A 22,855-nucleotide genomic window follows, 5' to 3' on the forward strand; every position below is an offset into this window, starting at 1 on the left:
CAAATAAGTGAGTGAGTGAGTGAAAGTCTCTTAGCTGTGTCTGACTCTTTGTGATCCCATGGACTATACAGTCCATGGAATTCTAGACAGGCCAGAATACTGGAGTGTGTAGCTGTTCCCTTCTCCAGGGGATCTTCTCAACCCAGGGATCAAACCCAGGTTTCCTATATTGCAGATGGATTCTGTACCAGCTGAGCCACCAGGGAAGCCCAATCAAATTTTGAAATCGACCACCTTTTCAAGCTGACAGGATATTTAATTGTCAGGTGTCATGGTATCAAAAGCTAACACTCAAAAAAGCTAAATCACTACAGGTCCAGCTAAAAATACAGAAAAGAGTGTGACTTCTGATAATTTTCATGTGTAAGAAGATCAGCGTTCAGAAGACCTGGCTCTGATCCTTCATGATGAAGCTAATTCTTTGAAAATCACTTGAGTCCACACAATGAAATTACAGTAATACTTAAATCACAGGATGCTGGGGTTTATAAAGATGCTCTTTACAAAATATTCCATTCTAATAAATATTTATTGCTGTCACTCACCTTTTTGGATATGAAGAACCTATGATGGATGATGAGAAAGAAAAGACGTAAATGTCAGCAAGGACCTAGTAAGTTAAATCAACAGGTACAAAAGGAAAGGAGAGAAAAACACTAGTGAGAAAAAAACGGAAGAGTTGATAAGAGACATGGACAGCATAGTTACGTGATGACAATTATTACACTGAAAAATACAACATGCATCCAATTCAGTAGATTTAACTTGATCAACTAAACAGAGTAATTATGTACCCAATATATTCACTAGATTGACCAAACTATACGTAACTAAGATGTATTATTTCAGTGGGCCATAAGGCCTGGTCAATTTTTTACAAATTAAAAATTAATTGGAAATATTTTTACCCTTGAAGGAGAAGAGGTATAGCTTGATGGCTAAGTCTTTAAGGAGTGTGTCACAGGGCCAGAGTTTAAATTCTGACCCTAACAATTATAAGCAGTGACCCTGAATAAGTCATTTAAGCCATTTGCCCCTGTTCTTGGCTTATAAAGTGGAGAGGAGAATAATATTTATCTCAATAGGCATTTTTTTTTGGAACATTAAATAAATTAACATACATAGATTGGAATACCACCTGGCAAATAAAGACTCAATAAATGTTAGCTAATTAACAGTAATCAAATATCTCTGTCCTTTCATATTAGTTACACGAAATAAAAGCAGAATTATTTAATAATATACTAAAATGAAACATTATGCAGCCAAACAAAAGAATAAGAACAGGTATAATTTATAATCTCTTAGACCTTTTTTTAAGTTTAAAAATCACAGTTAACTGATCTTTGTTAACTGATGCTTTTGTTAACTGTTAGCAAGCAGATTAACTGATGCTGCATTTGTATGGGAAGAATTGGATATACGGCACTTCTTGCGATACTTGTCTCTTAAAACCTGTGAATCTATTACTTTTAAAAAAAGAAAGTCAAAAGAAAATACTAGGTAGCATTTACCAATAAACGTAACCCACCCACTAATCACACATTTCAGCTCCCTCTCAAAGCCTCACTAAAACGACAGTAAGGAATAAAAAGGTGTAACTTCACAAGGACAAAGGAGACAGGAAAGAAGATACCACGAGGCAATCTATGTTCACAAAATCACAGAAGAAGACAAAACGAACGTGCAGCTAACATTCTCCAGCAATGGGGTAGGGAGCGGGGGGCAATAAAAAGTAAATGGACCGAGGCAACAGGTTCCAGAAAGTTTCAGAAATTGGAGCCTCCAGATAGCTCTTAAATAGGAAACTGCTCAAGAACCTATTTTTTAAAGCTGATTCTTAGTCCCAATCCTTGGCCAATCAGTCACAGAACGCTACCACCCCACCAGCCCTTCCCTAGATCCCAACTGAAGCACAACATGTATGGTAAGATGATGTGGAACTAGAAAGGGCCACTGACATTTCTTTAATAGAATTAAGAGAATTTAGTGAAAGTCTGCAGACAAAGTGCCCGGTCTTCTGCTTTGCAATCAGAATGCTGGTGAGTGGAGTCAAATATGAGCCCACCCCACTCCCCAACCCCTGACATCCTACCCTGCTTGAGACAGGAGACTACTTATTAGATTACTGGGCTTCACAGGTGGGGCAGTGGTAAAGAATCTGCCTGCAAAGCAGGAGAGGCCAGAGACATGGGTTTGATCCCTGTGTCAGAAGGATTGCCTGGAGGAGGAAATGGCAACCCACTCCAGTATTCTTGCTTGGAGAATTCCATGGACAGAGAAGCTTGGTGGGCTACAGTCCAGAGGGCTGCAAAGAGTCAGATATGATTGAATGACTGAGCACAGCACGTCCAAAGGAAATCACTATGGATAACAACATTTAAGGAGCCCCCAACCAAAAGGTGAGCATCTGTACACGGGGCATCCAAGCAGCTTTTTAGTGCCCTCTCAGATGGAAACTTACCTGAATCACATCATGAAGTACATAAAAGGACAAATTAAAAACGATGAAGAAGGAGTTCCCTGGAGGTCCAGTAGCTAGGGCAGGGTGCTTTCACTGTCAAAGGCCTGAATTCAATCCCCAGTCTGCGAACTAAGATCGCAAAAGCTGTGCAGTATGGCCAATATTTTTAAGAAAAATAATAATTAAAAAAACGAGGAGCTTAGATACTAACGTTGGTAGGAAAAGATGTTACTTAAGGTTGTACTAGCAATTGGACAAAAGGTTGTGGTGGTAGAAAACTCCCTAAAAAAAGTATAAGGAAATACCCAGTAGATCCTATCAACATTTAAAATATTATTAAGCGCATATTGTGGGCTAGGAGCTGAACTCCTGTCACTGGGGTGCTATGTGCTTGAGGATACAATGCAAACCTAAGAAGATGAATTGTTTAGCTGCAAAATTGTGGCTGACGCTGCAACCTCACGAACTGTAGCCATGGAATTTTCTAGGCAAGAATACAGTCTGTGTCTCCTGCATCTCCTACATTGGCAGGCAGATTCTTTACCAATGAGTCGCTAGGGAAGCCCCGTGAAGATGAGTAACGGTGTAAAATAGAAAGGTCACCCATGAATGAATGAAAGAACGGCGTTTCAGAAGATGTAGTGATCTTTGAAATGTGATGAGTTGGAGAAGGTTTTGAAGAAAAGGTATCGAGCCTGAACTATTCCTTGCAGAACATGACTCTTAACAGTAGGAAGATGGAGGCAGTATTGTAAGCAAACGTATAGAAAGAATGAACATGGCTGAGTAAGGGCAGGTTGAGGGAGACGCAGGGATGCTATGACCTAGTACCATCTGGAAAAAGGTGAAGTGTTATCTATGGGTCATAGGTGAGCAGGGAAAGTCAGTAGGAAAAAAACCTGACTTTGATGATAAAGGGGGTAGAAACTATTTTTTTGGCTAGGGTATACCCATGTTTTTAAAATGTTTACATAGAGTCCCATGTGATACGGATTAGAGCGAGGAAAACTGGAAGAAAGACCACCTAGGAGACTAAGGTACTAGCAAAACGTAAGCTTATGAGTAACTACGACAGGGCACTGACACATGAAAACTGGAAAGAAAGGGCTAAAAATATAGATAAGGAAAGGAGTGAGATACAGACATGTCTAGATGTGGAAAGAGTGGAGGAAAACAACGATAACACATAAAACTAAAATATTAATTGAACAATGAAAAACAACTTAGGATGAGTGCAATTGAAGAATGAAAAATAACAGGATCAGTGTGTCGGTTAGCAAAGAGGTCTCTCTTCTTTCTCTCTCTCCATGTCCCAATTAATTTTCACTAACCAAACTGCAAGCTACTGGGGGACAAAGACATATCTTATTTCCCCACAATGAAGATACCACATGCCTTCATTACATGTGCATAGAAATGAACAAAGAAGTCTATAGCTGAAAACACAATTAAGCAAGACATCAAGTTCCTGAGTCAGAGGTAACATACACTTATTTTTTCATCCAATAAATGATATATTATACTTCTTTAAAACATTCTTGTGGATCAAAAAATTAGAAGAATGTATCAAAGATATATGTAAATTAAAAGGGATGACATAAAATCTAAGTAATAAGTTTATTTTCGGGATTATATAGTTTTAAAAGAAACATTTCTAGACTGCTTCTGTGTGCTGTGCTTAGTTACTCTGTTGTGTCTGACCCTTTGTAGCCCCATGGACTGCAACCTGCCAGGCACCTCTGTCCATGGGATTCTCCAGGCAAGAATAATGGAGTGGGCTGCCATGCCCTCCTCCAGGGGATCTTCTCAACCCAGGGATCTATACACTTCAAAATCTATACTATATACTTCAAAACCTATACAAAATCTGAAGGACTTCAAAAAGGCAAAGTACACGCCACTGAATATTACTATGAGGGTAAACTGTTATAAACAAAGATCAGGTTTAAATACGAAGTTCTAAGAGGAAGATGCTATACTGTGAATGACGTAAGTCATCACTTCTTGGTACACACAGACATCATTAAACTTTTAGTTTATTCCTTTCCTAAGGTACTGGTAAATGTTTTAGACACTTGTGATTTAACAACAACAAAAATTTTACAAGTTTTATTGGCTTAAAGTATATATACCTGTTGGCACGTATCTCTTGTTTGTCAGCATCCAAACGAGACTGGATACATGTACAAAATATCTGGCCATCATTCACTAACTATAGCATAAGGACCCCTTTTATTTCTAAGACTTCTTAGTGAATTCTCAGTGGTTCAAATTGACCTTCAGTTGGAGGACTTGCAGGTGACTTCAATATAGAAAGCACTTGTTAAATATTATTTGGAAGTGTTCTACCCATCATTGATTTTGAACTTTTCTGCTATTAGATACTTGACATATCTGAAGGCAAATTAGAAAACTGAGTTTTATAGACCATCAAAATAATTCTATCAGCAACATAAAAGGCAGAAAACCAGAGGAGAAGCTTTGAAGAAAGTGAAGTGTTTGCAGCATTTCTGTTTCCCTGATTTTGACTCAAAAAAAAAAAGGAAAGTAAGAAAAAAAATTGGAAACTCTGACAATGTCACAATTCTAAAGAGCAACAAGGAATGGAATGTAAAAAATAATGCAAACGAATCTCTATACAAAAACAGACACAGAAAACAAACTTACGGTTTACTAAAGGGAAAAGGGAGGTGATGGAGATAAATTGAGAGTACAGAATTAACAGATACAAATTACCATACATAAAATAGAGAAGAAACAAGGATAGACTGTATAGCACAGGAAACTACATTAAGTATCTTGTAACAACCTATCGTGGAAAATAACCTTTAAAAATGTACACATATAATTGAATTGCTTTGCTGTACACATGAAACTAATACCGTAAATCAACTATTCTTCACTAAAAATACATATCTCACAAAAGGACAATCAATGTGATACAACTTACATAAAGAACTAAAACAGGACAAGCTGACATATATTTTAGGAATACATATGCATGTGCAAATCTTTACTATTAGAAGTTTGAGATACACAGAGGAATTAGAAAGTTCTGTTTCTGAAGGCAGCTGTTGAGAATAAGGTTTGCTTTTAGGTTATTCTGTAAACTATACATTTATATTACCTATGCATGTATCTTAGTGCAAGATTTTTCTCGATAAAAATCATGCCATACATTAAAAAAGAAAAAGAGCAACAAGGAACTGGGTCCTTAATCTTCATTTATGGAGTCCAACAGTTACCAATCAGAAGTTTTAATTTCTTAAAAGAGCATTTACAACATATTGCGAAGCTTTTTAGGATACAAAAGAGAAGAAAAAAATTTTAAATGTTAAGCAACTTCTTAAAAGAAGTATTTTTTAAAAATCTCAAATGTTTTCAATCCAATACTTTTAAGAAGAATCATTAAAAAGTCCAAGATAATTTCCTAAAAAAAAAAAAATCAATCTTAAGATAAGCCATTTCTTTATTAATAAATGTGAATGACCTGAAACTGAATTTGTATGCAAGCACCAAAGTAAAGAAAATGAAAAGAAAGCATGGCATTTCATGATCTTTAGAAATATAATAAAAAGATTAGTTGCCCTGCATAATATTCAACTAGCCATAAAAGCAGAATGACTATATAATATTAAAATATTACATATCCAAACATCATGATTTAATCTAAACAGGAAGACCAGAATGCTATATGAATATTTGACACTTGCAAATATTTTAAGTAAAAAAAGACAAAACCAATATTCAAAAGCATCAGAATTAATACTGTACTTTATAAATAAAAGTGTCCTTTTGCTACTTGCAGGCCCACCTTCAGTGACATTTAAAACCAGTGGTCAATCTGGACTGGAATCCGGAGAGATGTCTAGGACATAACCGAACTTCCTGAATGAACAAGTGTGAGAATCCCCCATTTCTCTTTCCACATTGTTAATAAAAGCAACAAGACGAAAGGCACTAATTGATCAGGGTGTACATTCACTCAATGGACATGAGTTTGAGTAAGCTCCGGGAGTTGGTGATGGACAGGGAAGCCTGGTGTGCTGCAGTCCATGGGGTCGCAAAGAGTCAGACATGACTGAGTGACTGAACTTAACCAAACTGAACATTTACTCCGGCCTGCAAATCATAGTCTCTCTAATCACCTGCACATCCTGTGGTTCACTATTACATTGTTATTGTTTAATCACTAAGTCATGTCCAGCTCTTTGCAACTCCATGGACTGTGGCCCACCAGGCTCCTCTGTCGCTAGGATTTCCCAGGCAAGAATACTGGAGAAGGTTGCCATTTGTTCCTCCAGGGGATCTTTTTCTTCACAGCCATTTTTATTTCCTCATCCTCCTCCCCAATCAAGTTTATTTTTACTTACTAAAATATAAGCTTCAGGGAACCTTGTCTGCCTTGTTCACCAGCATAAAATCAAGGCTTAGAAGAGTATCTTGCATAGAGTAGAGGCTCCATAAATGTTTATTGAATGAATGGATACTATCCAAAGGTCAATTAGAATATCAAGTCTGGTAAAATAAAGGGGTTAGCCTACTGTGGATCCCACCTACTGGGAAATCAGGCAGACAGCTTTAGACTCCTAATACAGTCGTAACCTGTAATCAGACAGTGTACACTCTACACCACTGCCCATGCAACAGGACAAAACTGATTGTCTTAATTCCTCAGAGATTACATCAGTTTACATGCATTCTCATGGACCACAGAGTCTGAAATGATCTAACTCCTGTCTACCTTGCTAACCAAATCCTGTCTATGACATACTCAACACAAGTACCTGCACTTTACCAACTCTGGATTCAATTTCCTGAATATTCCATGCTGCTTCAAACTTACGCCTTGCCCATCCACACTTTTCTGTCTGCCAATTCCATCTCCAATGGGCTAGTGAGATCCAGCTGGTACTTGCAGGTATTCCTCCTGTGTGAAGTCTACCCAGAATTTTGCCAAGCTCCATTAGAGGGAGGAAAGGAATAAGAGGAATAGAAAGGATATTATCACAGTTGAACTGAGGAAGAAATGTGAGAGCTACTAGGAACACTGTTTATGGCTGGAGAAATACTGAGGAACCGTGGAAGGCAAGCAGGGAGAACAACCTGAAACAGAAGCAAGAAAGTAGGCCTGAAACAGATGATGCAAAGATCAAGAAGAACGTATCATAAACTATCAGAGAAAGAGCGAGAAGGATGAGAACAGAGGATGTGGGTCCACAGTGATTCGTCTGCTGGAAGCAGTAAAACATCTCAGTTATTGCTTTTACTACGGCACACACCTTGATGGCACTCACTATTCAAGATAGCACAGAATACTGCAAGGATTTCAAACTAACTCACACTTCCAACAGGATTTTGTTAGAAAGGAAGATTTTTTTAATGAGAATAATCTATTTTTATTTATTAGTAACATGACAAAAGAATAAACTTCCAGACTGCATTAAACTTGGCTTGCTAACAGAAAAGTTAATGTGTAAATCGTAAACATTAACCTATTATAGGGATTTTCTTAGAATTAAATGAATTAAAATAAATAAATAGAATGTGGGAAAATGTCTGGCATATAGTAAGCATCATCCTAAGTGCTTGCATTCACTGCTAACATTTGCTTTGCCAGGTTCCAGGCTTCTGAGGCATCACAAACCAAAAAAACAATACATGAAGTCAAGGCAATTCTAGTAATAAGTTGTTGGAGAAGGAGGCATAAGTACTTTAAATATATGGGGGAAAAATGTGTAAGTGGTCACATTTGATAACAGTAAAATACCAAGACTGAACACATGCTTATGCAAGTTTTTCTAAAGGAATTTTAAGATTAAATATGGAGAACAGAACAAGCATTCAAATATTTGTTGAATGAATGAATGCATTACCATATATCTGCATTATTTGAATTTATGTGTATATATATATATATGCATATATATATACCAGTAAAGTGTAATATAATAAAAGTAAATATCAATACTAATATGAATACTACTTTTAATGGAAGAGAATAAACATTGTTAAATTCATATTTTCAAACACCAATTATGGATATTAAATTTACATGACATGAAATATAAAGTTGTGAATAATCACATCAGAATAGAGAATTTTAATTCAAACAAGAGATACTGTTAAAATGTCTTCTGTAAAAGAAATATTTGTTATATATCTATTAAGCAGTCACTTTTCTATAATACAAAATTTACTTTATCTCAAAAGAAATTCTAAGAAAAAAATATCAGTTTCTAGGGTGAAATCTTCAAGATCAGATAAAAACTAAATTATTATCATACATAGTGATAGATTAGAATATATATGATATAATTTATATTTTAAATAAAAAAATTCTAAATATATATTCTTTTTATATTCTGTAAGAATATAAAATTCTTAAAAGATACAAATGAGTATCAATTCATAGATTATAAGTAAGCATTGTTATCAAATTCCATTGAAAAAAATAGGTAACTAGCACATGGTCAAATTACCGTTGAGGACAAATGCTGGGAATGTTTTTAAAAATCATTTTAGGTCTGTTTCTATCATAAAATTTCAGACTAGGCTAAAAGAAAAGTTTATGTAGTTCCCTTATTTAAACCAAGTCCATTTAAAATGGCCCTCCCGTTAAAAAAAGGCTATAAATCAGACTAAATATTCCTACTCTAGTATCCTAAGAAACAATAAAACAATAGTTGAGTAAGACAGATAGAGTAAATCATTACAGTAACATTATCAGTATGCCACTCATGAAATCCTGTCATCTATGACTTCATAAATGAAGAAAAAATATAATATTCTTTTTCTCTTACAGAATGAATTGACTCAAGTGTCTGAAGAGGTATAAGCTACTACATTGTTGATTATAAACAGTATGCTTACTTATACAGCATGCCAATTTAGATAAAGGACTGATGTTCACATTTTTTCAAATATTTAAACTTGATCAATGTATACTAAATAAAGTCAGTAAAATCAGATTCATTTTGACAGAATAACCACCACTACCATCACACTTTTTCTTTTTACAACCATACAAAAAATGGACTGAAATAATTATAAAATCTTAAGATAGAACCCTTATGTACAATTCTTTATGTAATATTTATGTTGGATTTCGGGTACTGTGTTTTAAATGGAGCCATTTATTTTCTGATCTTTCAACAGACTACTCAATTTGAATGCTAATTTAGATAAATGTAACATTGTAGAAAGACCATCCCTTTTCAAAAAAAGAAGATAAAGATCTCTCACCTGCATAACACACTGATTAATTACGATGCTTAGGGATAGCACATGCTATCTAACTTAAATGCTATGCTTAGCTCAAGTTAATCAGATTCACTCTGCAAGTACAGTGGTATCCCAAAACTGATTCTGGGATGGATCATAATTCTCAAGATTATTATTCCGAATTATACTTGATGCACAAATTCTGAAAATACAAGAAATTCAAGCTGAATCTCTTGGATAACGGCCACAGGGTAGTCCTTGGAATTAATTATTATCTGCGTAATTCTCCTAAAAGAGGTGAATATAAGAGGCTGGTGAGCTAGGCTCCAATAAATTAGTGCCTTATTCGAACAGAAGACAGCAACAGTTAATTTCTCTCAGCATTAAATTCTCCGGACTTTGTCTGGATTCCCTTCATGCACATGGACAAAATTACTTTTAAGAATCAGATAACTCTGGACCAAAATCTCCTGACCAGTACTGGTCTTTCTACAAATAAATATTAATAGCTTAATAATTGTGGTAGGAAGAAGGGGGGAATGGAGAAAAGAAGCTTAAAACAATCTTTTTAGTTTGCAGTTGAGTTTTAAGATTTAATGCAGTGTCTGTCAATCTAAAATTCATTCAAAATCATTCTGCACAGACCACATTAAAGACAAAGACTGGCTCAAATATGAATCAGGCATAAAAGAAACATAAAAAGGCTGTAATCTAAAGCATTTTAAATATTAAATAGGAAGGGATATTATATCTAAAATATGAACAGGTTAAGTTTTAAAGTCTAAAATTCTGTACTTGAACCTATGATACAAATGTTCTCTACATCATGAGCTTCTATGTTTCATATATCTAATAAGTGTGATGATCATTCATTTCATAAATACTCTGTAACAGAGATGGTGCTGGGCCCATTATGGGAACATAATCTCATTTAATCCTAATAACACTTCTGTTTCTCTTTAACAGAAAATGAGATTCAAATTGTAATTATAAGCAAAAAGAAGAAATGGGTGGGGATTTACCAACATCTGATTTCAAAGCCTGTAAACTTTCTATTAGGCAGTACCACTCTGCTCTTCTACAAAACCATCTAGAGTCGATCCTCATTCCTATTTAATTATAGGTCCTACATAGGCAAATGTGCGTATTCACTAAAATTTATTTGTTACCCCTAAGTCAACAATTACAGGGTGCTTTCATGGTCATTCACAGGCATGAGTAAAGCAGTGAAAAAAATGTGAATCATCTGAGGCACAAGTGCATACCCCACTGAGGCAAGTAAGGCAACAATCTGCTTTCTTGTTTCAGCTCTAACCTGTCAACAAGTGTCCTCTTTGTGGTTTACTTAGTGGCACATTTTCCACCTTTCTGTGCTCTTTTTGGTGATTCCCTATCTTAAGTGGTCTCCAGCCATACCGCTGCAGTGCTGTCTACTGTTCCTAAGCACAAGAAGGCGCTCACGTGCCTTATGGAGAAAATACACGTATTAGATAAGCTTTGCTCAGGCATGACTGATAAAGGCCTGTTGGTCATGAGTTCAATGTTAACAGATCAACAATATATATCAAGTAAGGTGTTTTAAAACACAAATATACATACAAGGTTGTGTATCGACTGCATGATGTCATGACCTAAGTGCACAGGAACCTAACCCTGCGGTTTACCTGAGGAGCAGGTCTTCAGCATTCACTAATTCAGTAACAGAATCTGATTGGAAGTTTTTCTCCAGAAATGTTTACATTAATGTTTCTGTAGAGATTCTTCTTCTGTCATTTCTCTCAGAGAACAACCTTATATTTGTGTAGTCATCACCCATCTGTTTAAGAAACTCCTTGCTGCCATTCCATTTAATGGGTTTGCAGCTACATGTGTCTAACTTTGCTCAGGAAACTCAATTCTCTGTAAGGCAATCTGGCTTTCCAAGTGAAAGTCTAAGCAATCAAATTTCATTTCTCACTACCAGATGTTATGGCTACGGTTTAAAGATGACTGTTTTGTAAGGTAATGATTTTTAACACTAGCTCATTACACGTAATATGGACAGTACAAGCAACAACAACAGAAGAAAACTTAGCATAGAAATTTAAAAATATCAGCACAAATTGGAACTCTTACCTTTCTTGCCCAAGTCAGATATTTTATTGAAAAAAAAAAAAAAAAAAGATTACAGTACTTAAAAATCCAAACAAGGACAATTCAGAATTGAAAGAAAGAAAACTGGAAGGAGCTCATTGTCTTCAACAAAATTCTGAATACAAAAAACATGGACCAGGAAAACAGTTTATGGCCTAATGCACTAGTTTCATGATAAACACACGTATATCGTATATCTCCACCAAGTGTAACTTAATCACCTTTTTACAATTGAGAGACGAAAGGCAGCTTTTACTATGGTTAAGCCATGTATCATCAATACCATGAAGCTAACCTATCAGTTGTAATAGCTTCTATAAAATACCACAGTGAGATTGCAATAAGCCTAGAAAATGGGCTACAAATCCCAGCTATGCTCAAGCAAGCGGTGAACCAAATATAAAAATAGGTAAAACTGAACCAAGAACTAGAGAGCATTCATCTAGATTCATGATTGGTAAGGCAAAGTTCATAGGCCAAGGTTTTAAAGTGACTTATTCAGATCTAAGTGACAGTCATTATACAAAATAAAATAAAAGCATTTGTATAATTCAGGGGAAAAAAAAAATCACGAAGTTCACTACAAAGGACAGAGCACAAAAACGCTTACTTACAATGACCAAATACCACATTATTGTACCTTTAAAATATCGCTTTAAATATGCAAAGGTAAAGAGACTCAAAGTCGCACTTTATCACTTTTAATCTCTCTGGTTTAAACAAGTAATCTAAAAGATATCACATATTCTTGCTTGATACATTTGCTGGACTCTTTCAGGCTATAACAACTTTAGGGAAAGAAAATGTCAACTTCAAGTTTCTTTTCCAATGGTCATATTTAAATTAGCCATTAAATGCTGAATTAACAATGAATCTATACAATAATATAAAAATACATGTGTTGAATCACAATTTTCATCAGTTATTGGAAATTAATAAAAATAGTAATCATTTCAATATAACCATTCTGAAGAACTCAAATGGTCTGAATGTAGTATAGTGTCTACACCATCAATAGAAATGTTACATTTTCCCTTCTGCTTGGTAAAAATGAGAGCAAGCAAGTATCTTTGACGCTCACAGTGACACACACATTTTCCATTCTAAGGATGTGTAAGCAGGTCTCACTTTTAAACATGACAATATGATTCAGTCATACAGTATTGTTGCAATACCAGCTTTCACATGATTTCAAAATGGTCTAAGCCAAAATGATCATTTTAACTGGTTTCAGGTATCAGACAGAGGAGATAGTTTAAAAGGTAAGAGTAAATGATTCCACTAGCACAGAATAGGTATCACCGTGACTAGTTTAAAACTAAAGATGATTTTTTTCCAAGTACAATAAAAACTATACTATAAAATACAATGGTTTTTCAATACAGAGCAGATTATCCAAGTAGAAAGCAAACGTGAACAAAATACAAACTCTAGTAGATTATCACCCTTACCTATGACTCATCTTAGCCCTTATTATAATACCCTGAGTAAAATTCAAATACTTTAAATAATGTTGGCTGTGTACGATTTCTCTAAAAATGAACCATAAACGTCAACGCATCATGTTTTTAAATTACAACAGTCATATATGTAAAAATGAGTTCTTATCCAGTCACAATATAAACATAAAGGAATACTGATGTGAAATCTGGAAGTTTTTAATTCTCTAGCTTTGAGCAATTTGGCAAAGCAAGTGATACACATATGGTTTCAATGTAAAAAAAAATCATAAAAGAGAAAAATATATAAAATTTACAGTAGTTTCTACCCACCCTGGGCCAACCTAGATCCCTAAGAGCCTCGCCCATCAGGTTCACTTCTGACTAAAGGAAGAATACCAGTCCTCCAGCAAAAACAGCCCCATCCTTTCATGAAAGAGGCTCTCACTTCAGTGATATTCCTCCAGGGGAAGAGGACAGGAGCCAGGTTCCCTCGAAAGTCATTCCCCAGATGTTCAAAACGTAACTAATGTATTAGCATTAGAAGATTTGGTTTATAGGGGAATCTCACTGGTCCAGTTTGTAGCCTACAAAAAAATGGATTATTTTTAAGTATAACATTAGAATATGAATAAAGGATGAGGATGTGGCTTTTTATTCCACAGAAATGGATACATTTCCAAACATGACAAATAAACAAGAAAGCATGCCTACCATTGAAGGTGGGGTCCCTCCCGATTTTTTAATATTCTTGGAAGGCATTCCATGAAGGCGACTCAGTCTGGCTTGGAAACCTAGAAAATCAAAGTCCTCAGGTGAAGGAGAGTCTATGATTACTGGAACAGAGAATAAGATCCTATCAATTCAGAAATCAGAGTCCGTTGGAGGGGGAAATATATTGAACAGTAGTGAGGAAAATGTGAAATTCACACTTAAAAAGATCCAAAGCAATGCCTAGTAGGGTTCTAAGGTAGCCGGTACATGACAATCAATTACTTAACTGTCAAGAGTACTATCCAGGGCTTCTCTTTCCTCCCAATTTATCTATCATTTCAACATTTTTATCATGGGCCTAGCAAGAAAGCAAGTTAAGTCTGGGAGCTGAATTACTGGTTACCATGTTTCTTCGAAGCATCTTGGGTCTAGTCTCTCACTTCTATTTGGCATCTCCTCTGTCGTGACTATTCCTAGCTGACTACAGACCCCCTCCTTCTCCACCAGTCAGGCAGTGCTACTGACCTCTTCTTCCCGGATGTGACATAAGGGGGAAAGAACCCGTTAGGATACTTTCAAAGACGGGATCGGGTAAGTTTTTGTCTAGATCAGTAGGATCTTCCTTTTCCCACCATGGAATGACTCCAGTGATGCCACAAGCTCCCCCTGATTCCTTTTCGTAGAACCAGTCGCTCTGCTCATCATCACCTGTGCAAATACAAGAAATCCCCCAAAGATTCAGTTTTATCATCCCAAGAAACAGAGTTGTCAGATTTAGATTTAAAAAATAAGAGACAGTAACTAAACCAGAATTTCAGATAAATGGCTCTGAAAAATATTTATTTTTACTATAAATATATAGTGGTTGCATAAAATTTTTAATATATGTCCAAATACAAACTGTGCTCGGTCACTCAAGTCGTGTCCAACTCTTTGTAACCCCATAGACTGTAGCCTGCCAAGCTCCTCTGTCCATAGGATTCTCCAGGCAAGAATAATGGAGTGGGTTACCTGGCCCTCCTCCAGGGGATCTTACTGACCCAGGAATTGAACTCTTGTGTCTTGACTGGCAGGCAGATTGGCAGACAGATTCTTTACCACTGAGCCACAGGAAAAAAGCCCAAATACAAAATGGGGCATACTTATACTGAAAAATAATTACTTATCCAAAATTCAAATTTAACTGAGGATCCTGTATTTCATCTGGCAATCATCTATATAAAGAAGACTTTTTATTCTGTATGACAATTTCACTTAAACATTTCTTTAACATTATAATAAGAATTTCCATCAAGAACATAAAACATTATGTTTCAGAACCAGTTTAAAAATGTGAAAACAATAATACACTGGTTAATTCTTTGGCAAAAACTGTAGGGAAATCCATTTAAGTTACTACTCTTTCCATATTAAGGAAAAACAAGTCTTAATCTCCTGCCAGGAATTAAAAGGTATTAAAATTGTAGAACCTGTTCTTTGCAGCTGATAATGGTATATAATTAGCTTAATTTCATGATTTGTATGGAGTGTAAAAGGGGAAACAATCATGAACAGATGTGACTAAATGAAATTAATCTGATTACGTTCATTAGGAAGTAGTTGTGAAGAAGTTGATTTTAAATGAAAAGTGACAACACCACAGAGTTCACAGAGAAACTACACTGAACTACTACAAGCAAAGTATTTTTAAAACAGAACACTATTCATAGTAAGTCTGACTTTTGGGAACACCCTTGAGTGTAATCATGGAGTAATAATCAATTTAAAATTCAGCATGAAAAATATGCCCTCTGTGTCAGTTGGGCAGCATTTTGTGATTTTTTTCAAAGAAATAATAAAAAGATGTATAAGCAGTCAAAAAAAGAAAAAAGAGAGAGAAAGCAGATGGTTTTAAAAATAAGAGACAAATAGCACTTTGAATAAGATCTGAGATTCATTAGTCTTCATGATTCTTAGAAAAGCTACTCATTCCTAAGATCCTAAGAGGGTCATCGTAACTGCTGTAAAATTTTTCCCTTTACAGAACATTTCTGATTTCCAAAAGCTCTCACTACAACTGTTTTTAAACATAAAAATGCCCTTAAACTTTCATTGAAAATGATTTTATGGGAAATGCTGTATTTCAAATTATGAAGTAGTGAAAAATATTAAAAACTTGGGAAATCAAAGTCACCTGTTTATTTCAATTGAGGATTTCATAGAAAATATTTTTTAAAAAGCAAGCACAATCCAAAGCACATATACATTGGTACTTTCATTGAGATTTATACTAAAAGTTCACAGATCAGGTGAAAACGTAACAAATGAAAGGGCATCACTTAAAACCATCTGCCCTAAATCTTAATTCCAATTAGACAACATTGTCATAGAAAAATGGGGTTATCTTATTTTTGATGTGATGCACTTTGTTCTTAATAAAGAAATCAAATAGCTAGAGATTAAGAACTTGGATTCTAAAATCAGAGAGACCAAACAGAATCCCACAGTTTTGTGACACTGGGAAAATTACTTCAGATCTATTAGGCTGCGTTTCATTGTCTAAAAGCAAAAGAAGTGGGGAGGGGACCTTGTAGGGTTGTTTTCAGAATAAAATAAGAACTTAAAGTAAAATAAATGTAAAAAAAAAAAAAAACACCACACACTTAGTAATGTGAAACATAGGAGGCTCACAATAAATTCTAGCAGATTATTCAAAGCCATTCAATCTTCTCAAAGACTGAGAGGCTTGTCAGAGTCCTTTTAAAAAAAGTTTTCCCATTTCATTTCATTGCCAAAACCAATGTGTATAATATAACTTCGAGTAGACATAGGTATTTTAACAAAAATTCATGTATATTGAGGTAGTGAAGCTTACTGTCAGCCCTAAGGTTCTAATATGATTCTGCGAAGTCTATGCTCTTGAAAACAGTTATGTATCTACTTATCAGGGACAAATGGCTTATAAGTAAGCAGAAAGGAGTAATAATTTAATTTACTTAATCTGTATTGCCAAGAGGAGGAAAAGACTAAGAAAGAAGACTATGGGGCATTTCTTATTTTATTCTTTGTTTCATAACATCATTAAACTATTTAGACTTTAAAAAAATAAATTTTGTGGGATTTTCCCCCCTTAGACATTAATGCTTTCCTCTAAAGATCTGCAGAAAGGAAGAAAACACCTGGATTGGTATGTAAGTCTCCTGTTCCCTTATTAAGGTTTTCATAATTTTTACCAGAGCAGGTGGTTTCAAAATAATGCCATGTTGAAGTATGAAAAACTTCAGGAAATTTCAAAGATGGGAAAGATGTAACTTGCAAAACTACTGTTTAACAGTGTACAATACTGAATTCATGAAAATGGTCTAATTACTTACAAACTGGATAGGATGAATAAATGTCACAGCTGAATAAAAATGAAAAATGACTTGCAAATCCACTTTTATTAATGCTTAAACATAATCAAATACATATGGAATCAGGTGGAGAATGAGAACCAGGGTCTTGTGAACTTGCTAAAAGACAAAATTGAAAAGACTGAGGTATGTAAAGCTTTCTCAAGGAAGATAATCCTTCCTTAACATTATTAGCTCCCCAGACTAGCTTTTGGAGATAATCAATTACTTTAGGTTATGAAGACATAGCATGGAAAGGAACTAAATCCCCAGTCCACTAAGTAGTGTGTGGATTGCACAAAGGTAAATGGATTGAAGTCATCAACTTATGAAATAACTAGTAATAAGCATAACTTTAAAATAAAGGCGTTTTTCCCAAAGGAAGAAAAAAAAAGCATTTCGGTACCTTGTCTTCCCTCATCATTGGTAAACAAACCAGCATCAGTGCTGCTGAGACTGCTGGAATCACTAAAATAAGGGAAAAGAAAAAAACAGATCAAAAGAACAATTGATCTCTCAGTCATCAAATTTTAAAGAGACATGGCAGCTCAGAGATGGAACTTAAGCTTGACAAAGATCTGCAAGAAAATAAGATGATTTTTTTTAATCAAACTGCAAACATCCCAGTTCCATTAACTACAGAGCATATTATTTTTGGCACATAAAACCACAGGAATCTAATGGGACTCTGACAGCAAGCCAGATGTGACTGCTATGAGGTGCTGACACAATTGATGCATTTTATTATCTGCTTTCATCAAATGCTTACTGCTCCTTTCTTATTCCACACAATTCAGCTTTGAGCCCTGAACAACACTGCTCAATAAAATGGGGAAGTCTCAGTCAAAAGCAAGCTCAGCCTTTCTTCAGTACATGAAATAAACACAAGGGCCTGGAATGGAATTACTTTTCATAACCACATTTGCAAATATTCCTGAAAGACATTACTTAGGAATTCCCAACAACTCTATTATTTGGCAAGGAGGAAAAAAGTTTACAATGGTAACAATCCATTAAATCAAAGCTAAGGTCTTTGTGAAGAGAAAATGAATACTGACAATTATTAAGGAGGAAGAATAAAAAAATAACAGGTTCTCATTACTTCAACAGAGTTGGAGCGTATGATAGAGTCAAACTTAACATATAAATGAAAAATTAGGAAATACTCCACTGACATGAATTAAACAATGCTTATATGAGAATCTGCTGCTGCTACTAAGTAACTTCAGCCATGTCCGACTCTGTGCGACCCCACAGATGGAAGCCCACCAGGCTCCCCCGTCCCTGGGATTCTCCAGGCAAGAATGCTGGAGTGAGTTGCCACTTCCTTCTCCAATGCAGGAAAGTGAAAAGTGAAAGAGGAAGTCACTCAGTCGTGGCCGAGTCTTAGAGACCCCATGGACTGCAGCCTACTAGGCTCCTCCGTTCATGGGATTTTCCAGGCAAGAGTATTGGAGTGGGGTGCCATTGCCTTCTCCAATATGAGAATCTACTTAGTTTTAAAAAAATCACAAGGACAAGGTCAGATGATAAGGGGTTTAGTCTTTAAAGAATATTGATTGGTGTTCTTAAATTCTCATGTACTCTCTTTTTACTGTAATTTTTAATTCTAACCAATCAGGAATTCACCCCAAGTGCTTTTTAAATTATAATGTCTTTTCATCAACAGGAAGAACTCTGTAATCTTAGTTAAAAAAATCATCTTAATCTGTTTTAAAATATTTCAATTGAGAGTTCAGGATTAAAATTACAAGTGAAATTCTAAATTCTGAATATAAAATATTTCAGTTTTTGTTTGATTTTTTAAAAAATAAATATGAACAAAAAGGTTAAGAATTTAGGCGGCATATTCTTCTAAGGACCTCTGATTTAGTACTTTTTTCTTTGCTGCTGCTGCTGCTGCTAAGTCACTTCAGTCGTGTCTGACTCTGTGCGACCCCATAGATGGCAGCCCGCCAGGCTCCCCATCCCTGGGATTCTCCAGGCAAGAACACTGGAGTGGGTTGCCATTTCCTTCTCCAATGCATGAAAGTGAAAAGTGAAAGTAAAGTCGCTCAGTCATGTCTGACTCTTAGCGACCCCATGGACTGCAGCCCAGCAGGCTCCTCCGTCCATGGGATTTTCCAGGCAAGAGTACTGGAATGGCGTGCCATTGTCTTCTCTGCCTTTTTCTTTAACTTTCTTCAAATTAAGTGAATGTATGAAACTATATCGCACATGTGTTAATGAAACAAATACTTTCTAAAAGCATCACATCCATACTTATTTTCTTGTTTACAATCAGGTATGTTCTTCTATACATAGTGATATTAGAGTATTAAAAACACTTCAGAAACATTATCCTTCTGCTATTTAGTTGTTCAAGTTACTATAGATTTGTTTTTCTTCTGTGACTGAGTAGTGCTTTCTTGTCTTCCCCCATCAATACAAATACTTATAAAGGATCTTATCGTACATACCTTGGGTTAAATTCTTTTTCTGAAACCCTCGAGGCAAAATTATTCAAAATTCATACTTTTTACACTTTTAGAAAGGTTCATTCTAAAATGCCTAACAGATCTGGGATAGCACTTCGTAATCAAATGTACTAATATATTTTTCAATTAAATGAAGGACTATCCACATTAAATACAGGTCAAGTTAGCTCTGGCCACAAACTCATTAGTTTTTCACAGCTTTCCGAATTTAGATTTACAGATAAAGGAGTGTGAACCGATATGCTTTTCTTTTTGTACAATGGTTTTCCAATCTCTCTAAATTCAGATTTAGCCCCTCTAGTCTATCCTACAGATAGCCAGGCACATCTTTTCAAAGCACAACTGGTTGACTAATATTATAATATCCTGGACAGAATCCTGGAGCAGAAAAAGGGCAGTAAATAAAAACCAAAGAAATTCTAATAAAGTACTGACTTTCGATAATATGTCAACATGGGCTCATTAGTTCTGACAAATGCATTAATATCAAAGTAAACGGATGACACCAACAACAGGAGAAACTGGGCGTGGGATGCGAGGGCACAGGGTATACAGACTACACTTTCTGTACTCTCTCTGCAACCCTTCCGTAAATCTAGACCTGGTCTAAAGTAAGTTTATAAAACACACTGGTACATATATGTACGTGTATGTACATGTCTATGTAAAACAGAAAGTATTCTACTAAAATTCTTAAATTACTTCCTCACATTCACTGGATTAAATGCAGGTTTCAAGGCTTTCCATGGATAGGCCTTCACCTAGATTCTTTCCATCCCATCTCTGATCCTTATGTTCTTTCTCTAAGCAGTATCCCTGTCTCTTTATTCTCGGCCTGGAGCTCTTCTTAAACATATAAGAAAATCGGAATTCCCTAAGACCACCAATTAGTCCTTAACGATCCTTGTCCTGCTTTGGGATGTTTTTCCCTGGGTTTTCAACAACACGTTTTCTTATTTACATTTCATCCACCTGATATTTAGTAGTGTTCACATCACGTGGCTGTTAGTGTGCTTAACAAATCAGAAAAAGAACCTCAGTAGAAGGCATTTTTCATTTTCAACAGCTGGTAGTCATTATGGCTCATTTCCAAAGATACCTCTTCCCACCTTTTTTTTTAGTATGACTTTTATAGCACAGTATTTAGAGAACAGACTTATGAACGCTTCTTGAATTAATACATGTACACCAACTCTAAAATCCTGTCCCAGTCTGCTCATTGCCTATATTTTCCATTCTTGATAACCTGAGCATCATCTGAGAGTTCTCTTTCTCATTGATCTGCCCCAAAGTACAGTCAGCCAACCTTCCACTGATTCCAACTCTAAAATTGCTCCCACAGTTTTATTCCTCTGCTATCATCACCATGGTTTTCCCTGGTGGCTCAGATGGTCAAGAATCTGCCTGCAATGCGGGAGACCTGGGTTCAATCCCTGGGTTGGGAAGATCCCATGGAGAAGAGCAAGGCAACCCACCCCAGTATTCTTGCCTGGAGAATCCCATGGACAGAGGAGCCTGGTGGGCTAATTCCATGGGTTCGCAGAGTCAGACACGACTGAGTGACTGAGCACATCACCATCCTCTTACGGATGGTCTGAAGGTCAGCCAAAACCAAACAAGACACTGTGGTCAAGATCAGGGATCTTGATCAAATGTAAATCTAATTATGCTAAAATTCCTCACTGATTTTTCATTACTTATATGACGAAATGCAAACTACCAGAGCTCACAGGCCTCCAAAGCACACTTATTGCTATAGCCTCTGATTCCACTCCCTACTGGAGTAAGAAGGAACTATATACACTTGCTCATATACATTACACTTGCCTCACAGCCCACGCCTCCGGATGAGCTATTCTGTCTACCTGGGATGAGCTGCCTTAAATCCTCCAATATCTGAACGAGGCTTCCAATCACCAGTACCTTCTGCTTAGCACGCTTCTTTATCACCATGTGCTCGTGTGGCTATCCCAGATTAGGAGGCTGGAGACAATCAGGTTTGTCTTGGGATGAGTGAACAGTACCCAGTAGTTATTCAAATGTGTGTTAAGTCATTTGCAACCCCAAGGACTGTAGCCTACCAGGGTCCTCTGTTTATGAGATTTCCCAGGCAAGAATACTGGAGTGGGTTGCCCATTTCCTTCTCCAGGGGATCTTTCCAACTGAGATCAAACCCAAGTCTCCGGCACTGCAGGCAGATTCTTTACCATCTGAGCCACCAGGGAAGCCTAAATCACACACACAGAGAAAAGTTTTCCATTCTTATCTATAAATCTTCCCACAGAAGGAACATACACCTAATTCTTAAGTGACCATAAGAAATAGTTGTATGAGTAAGTTTAAAATACAAGGAAAAAATAATAATTTACTCAGGAGTGAAAATATCCTTTTTTGAAACTCGTAGTTAGACTGACAACTGCTGGGTAGCCTGATTACAACCTAATACTCAGATACTTTTTACAATGAAAAGAAATAAAAGAGTTTCATCTCATTTCTAGTTCAGGGCATACTGTCAATAAAAGGCAGACATCAATAAAAGGAGGGGCTTCCACAATCAATCTAGAAAGCAGGTAACCTGGGAATAATCCAGGATTGAGGATTTACCTCAAATGCCATATATCCTCTTTCCCAGCAACTGAGCAAGATAATTACTTTCAAGTCAAGCTGGATGGTCCTCAGCCATAATGGTCCAATACCAGCATACAAATAATTCTCATTCCAGTAGAAAATGACAACTTTTTGGGAAGAAATGCAGGTAAGATAAAGTTTTCACAATCTTAAAACATTTAAGTAATTTTTAGTTCCTTAGAAAAATTACATAAATAGCAAACCACCTTTAATAAAAGGTACATTCTACAAACTTATACTAGGTCCTACTCAGATCTGTAACCACAGTTACAAGAGAGAAAAAAATTATATATATATATAGATAGATCCATAGCTCACACTCCGCATTATTAAAATGATGCCAATCCTACCAACTAAAAATCAAATACCCTTTCCAGACCATTTTTAAAGAATATTTTTTCTTGA

General features: G+C 35.9%; 1 protein-coding gene across 4 annotated transcripts in view; it reads right to left on the bottom strand.

Annotated features, from left to right (window-relative positions):
* GPATCH2 (G-patch domain containing 2) overlaps positions 1-22,855 on the bottom strand; it is a 201,487-nt gene that overhangs the window by 164,185 nt on the left and 14,447 nt on the right. For 3 of the 4 annotated variants that reach the window (XM_042257084.1, XM_060396031.1, XM_004013599.5), the window contains exons 3-5: positions 17,752-17,813; positions 14,500-14,682; positions 13,975-14,054 (exon numbers count right to left, since the gene is read on the bottom strand). In XM_042257084.1, coding sequence (XP_042113018.1) covers positions 13,975-14,054; positions 14,500-14,682; positions 17,752-17,813 — 325 coding nt within the window. Of the gene's footprint in view, positions 1-11,804; positions 13,848-13,974; positions 14,055-14,499; positions 14,683-17,751; positions 17,814-22,855 lie in introns of those variants that run through there. The other variant, XM_004013598.6, reaches the window with a different exon arrangement.

Source organism: Ovis aries, chromosome 12 (assembly GCF_016772045.2).
Source record: "Ovis aries strain OAR_USU_Benz2616 breed Rambouillet chromosome 12, ARS-UI_Ramb_v3.0, whole genome shotgun sequence".
Classification (NCBI taxonomy): Eukaryota; Metazoa; Chordata; class Mammalia; order Artiodactyla; family Bovidae; genus Ovis; species Ovis aries.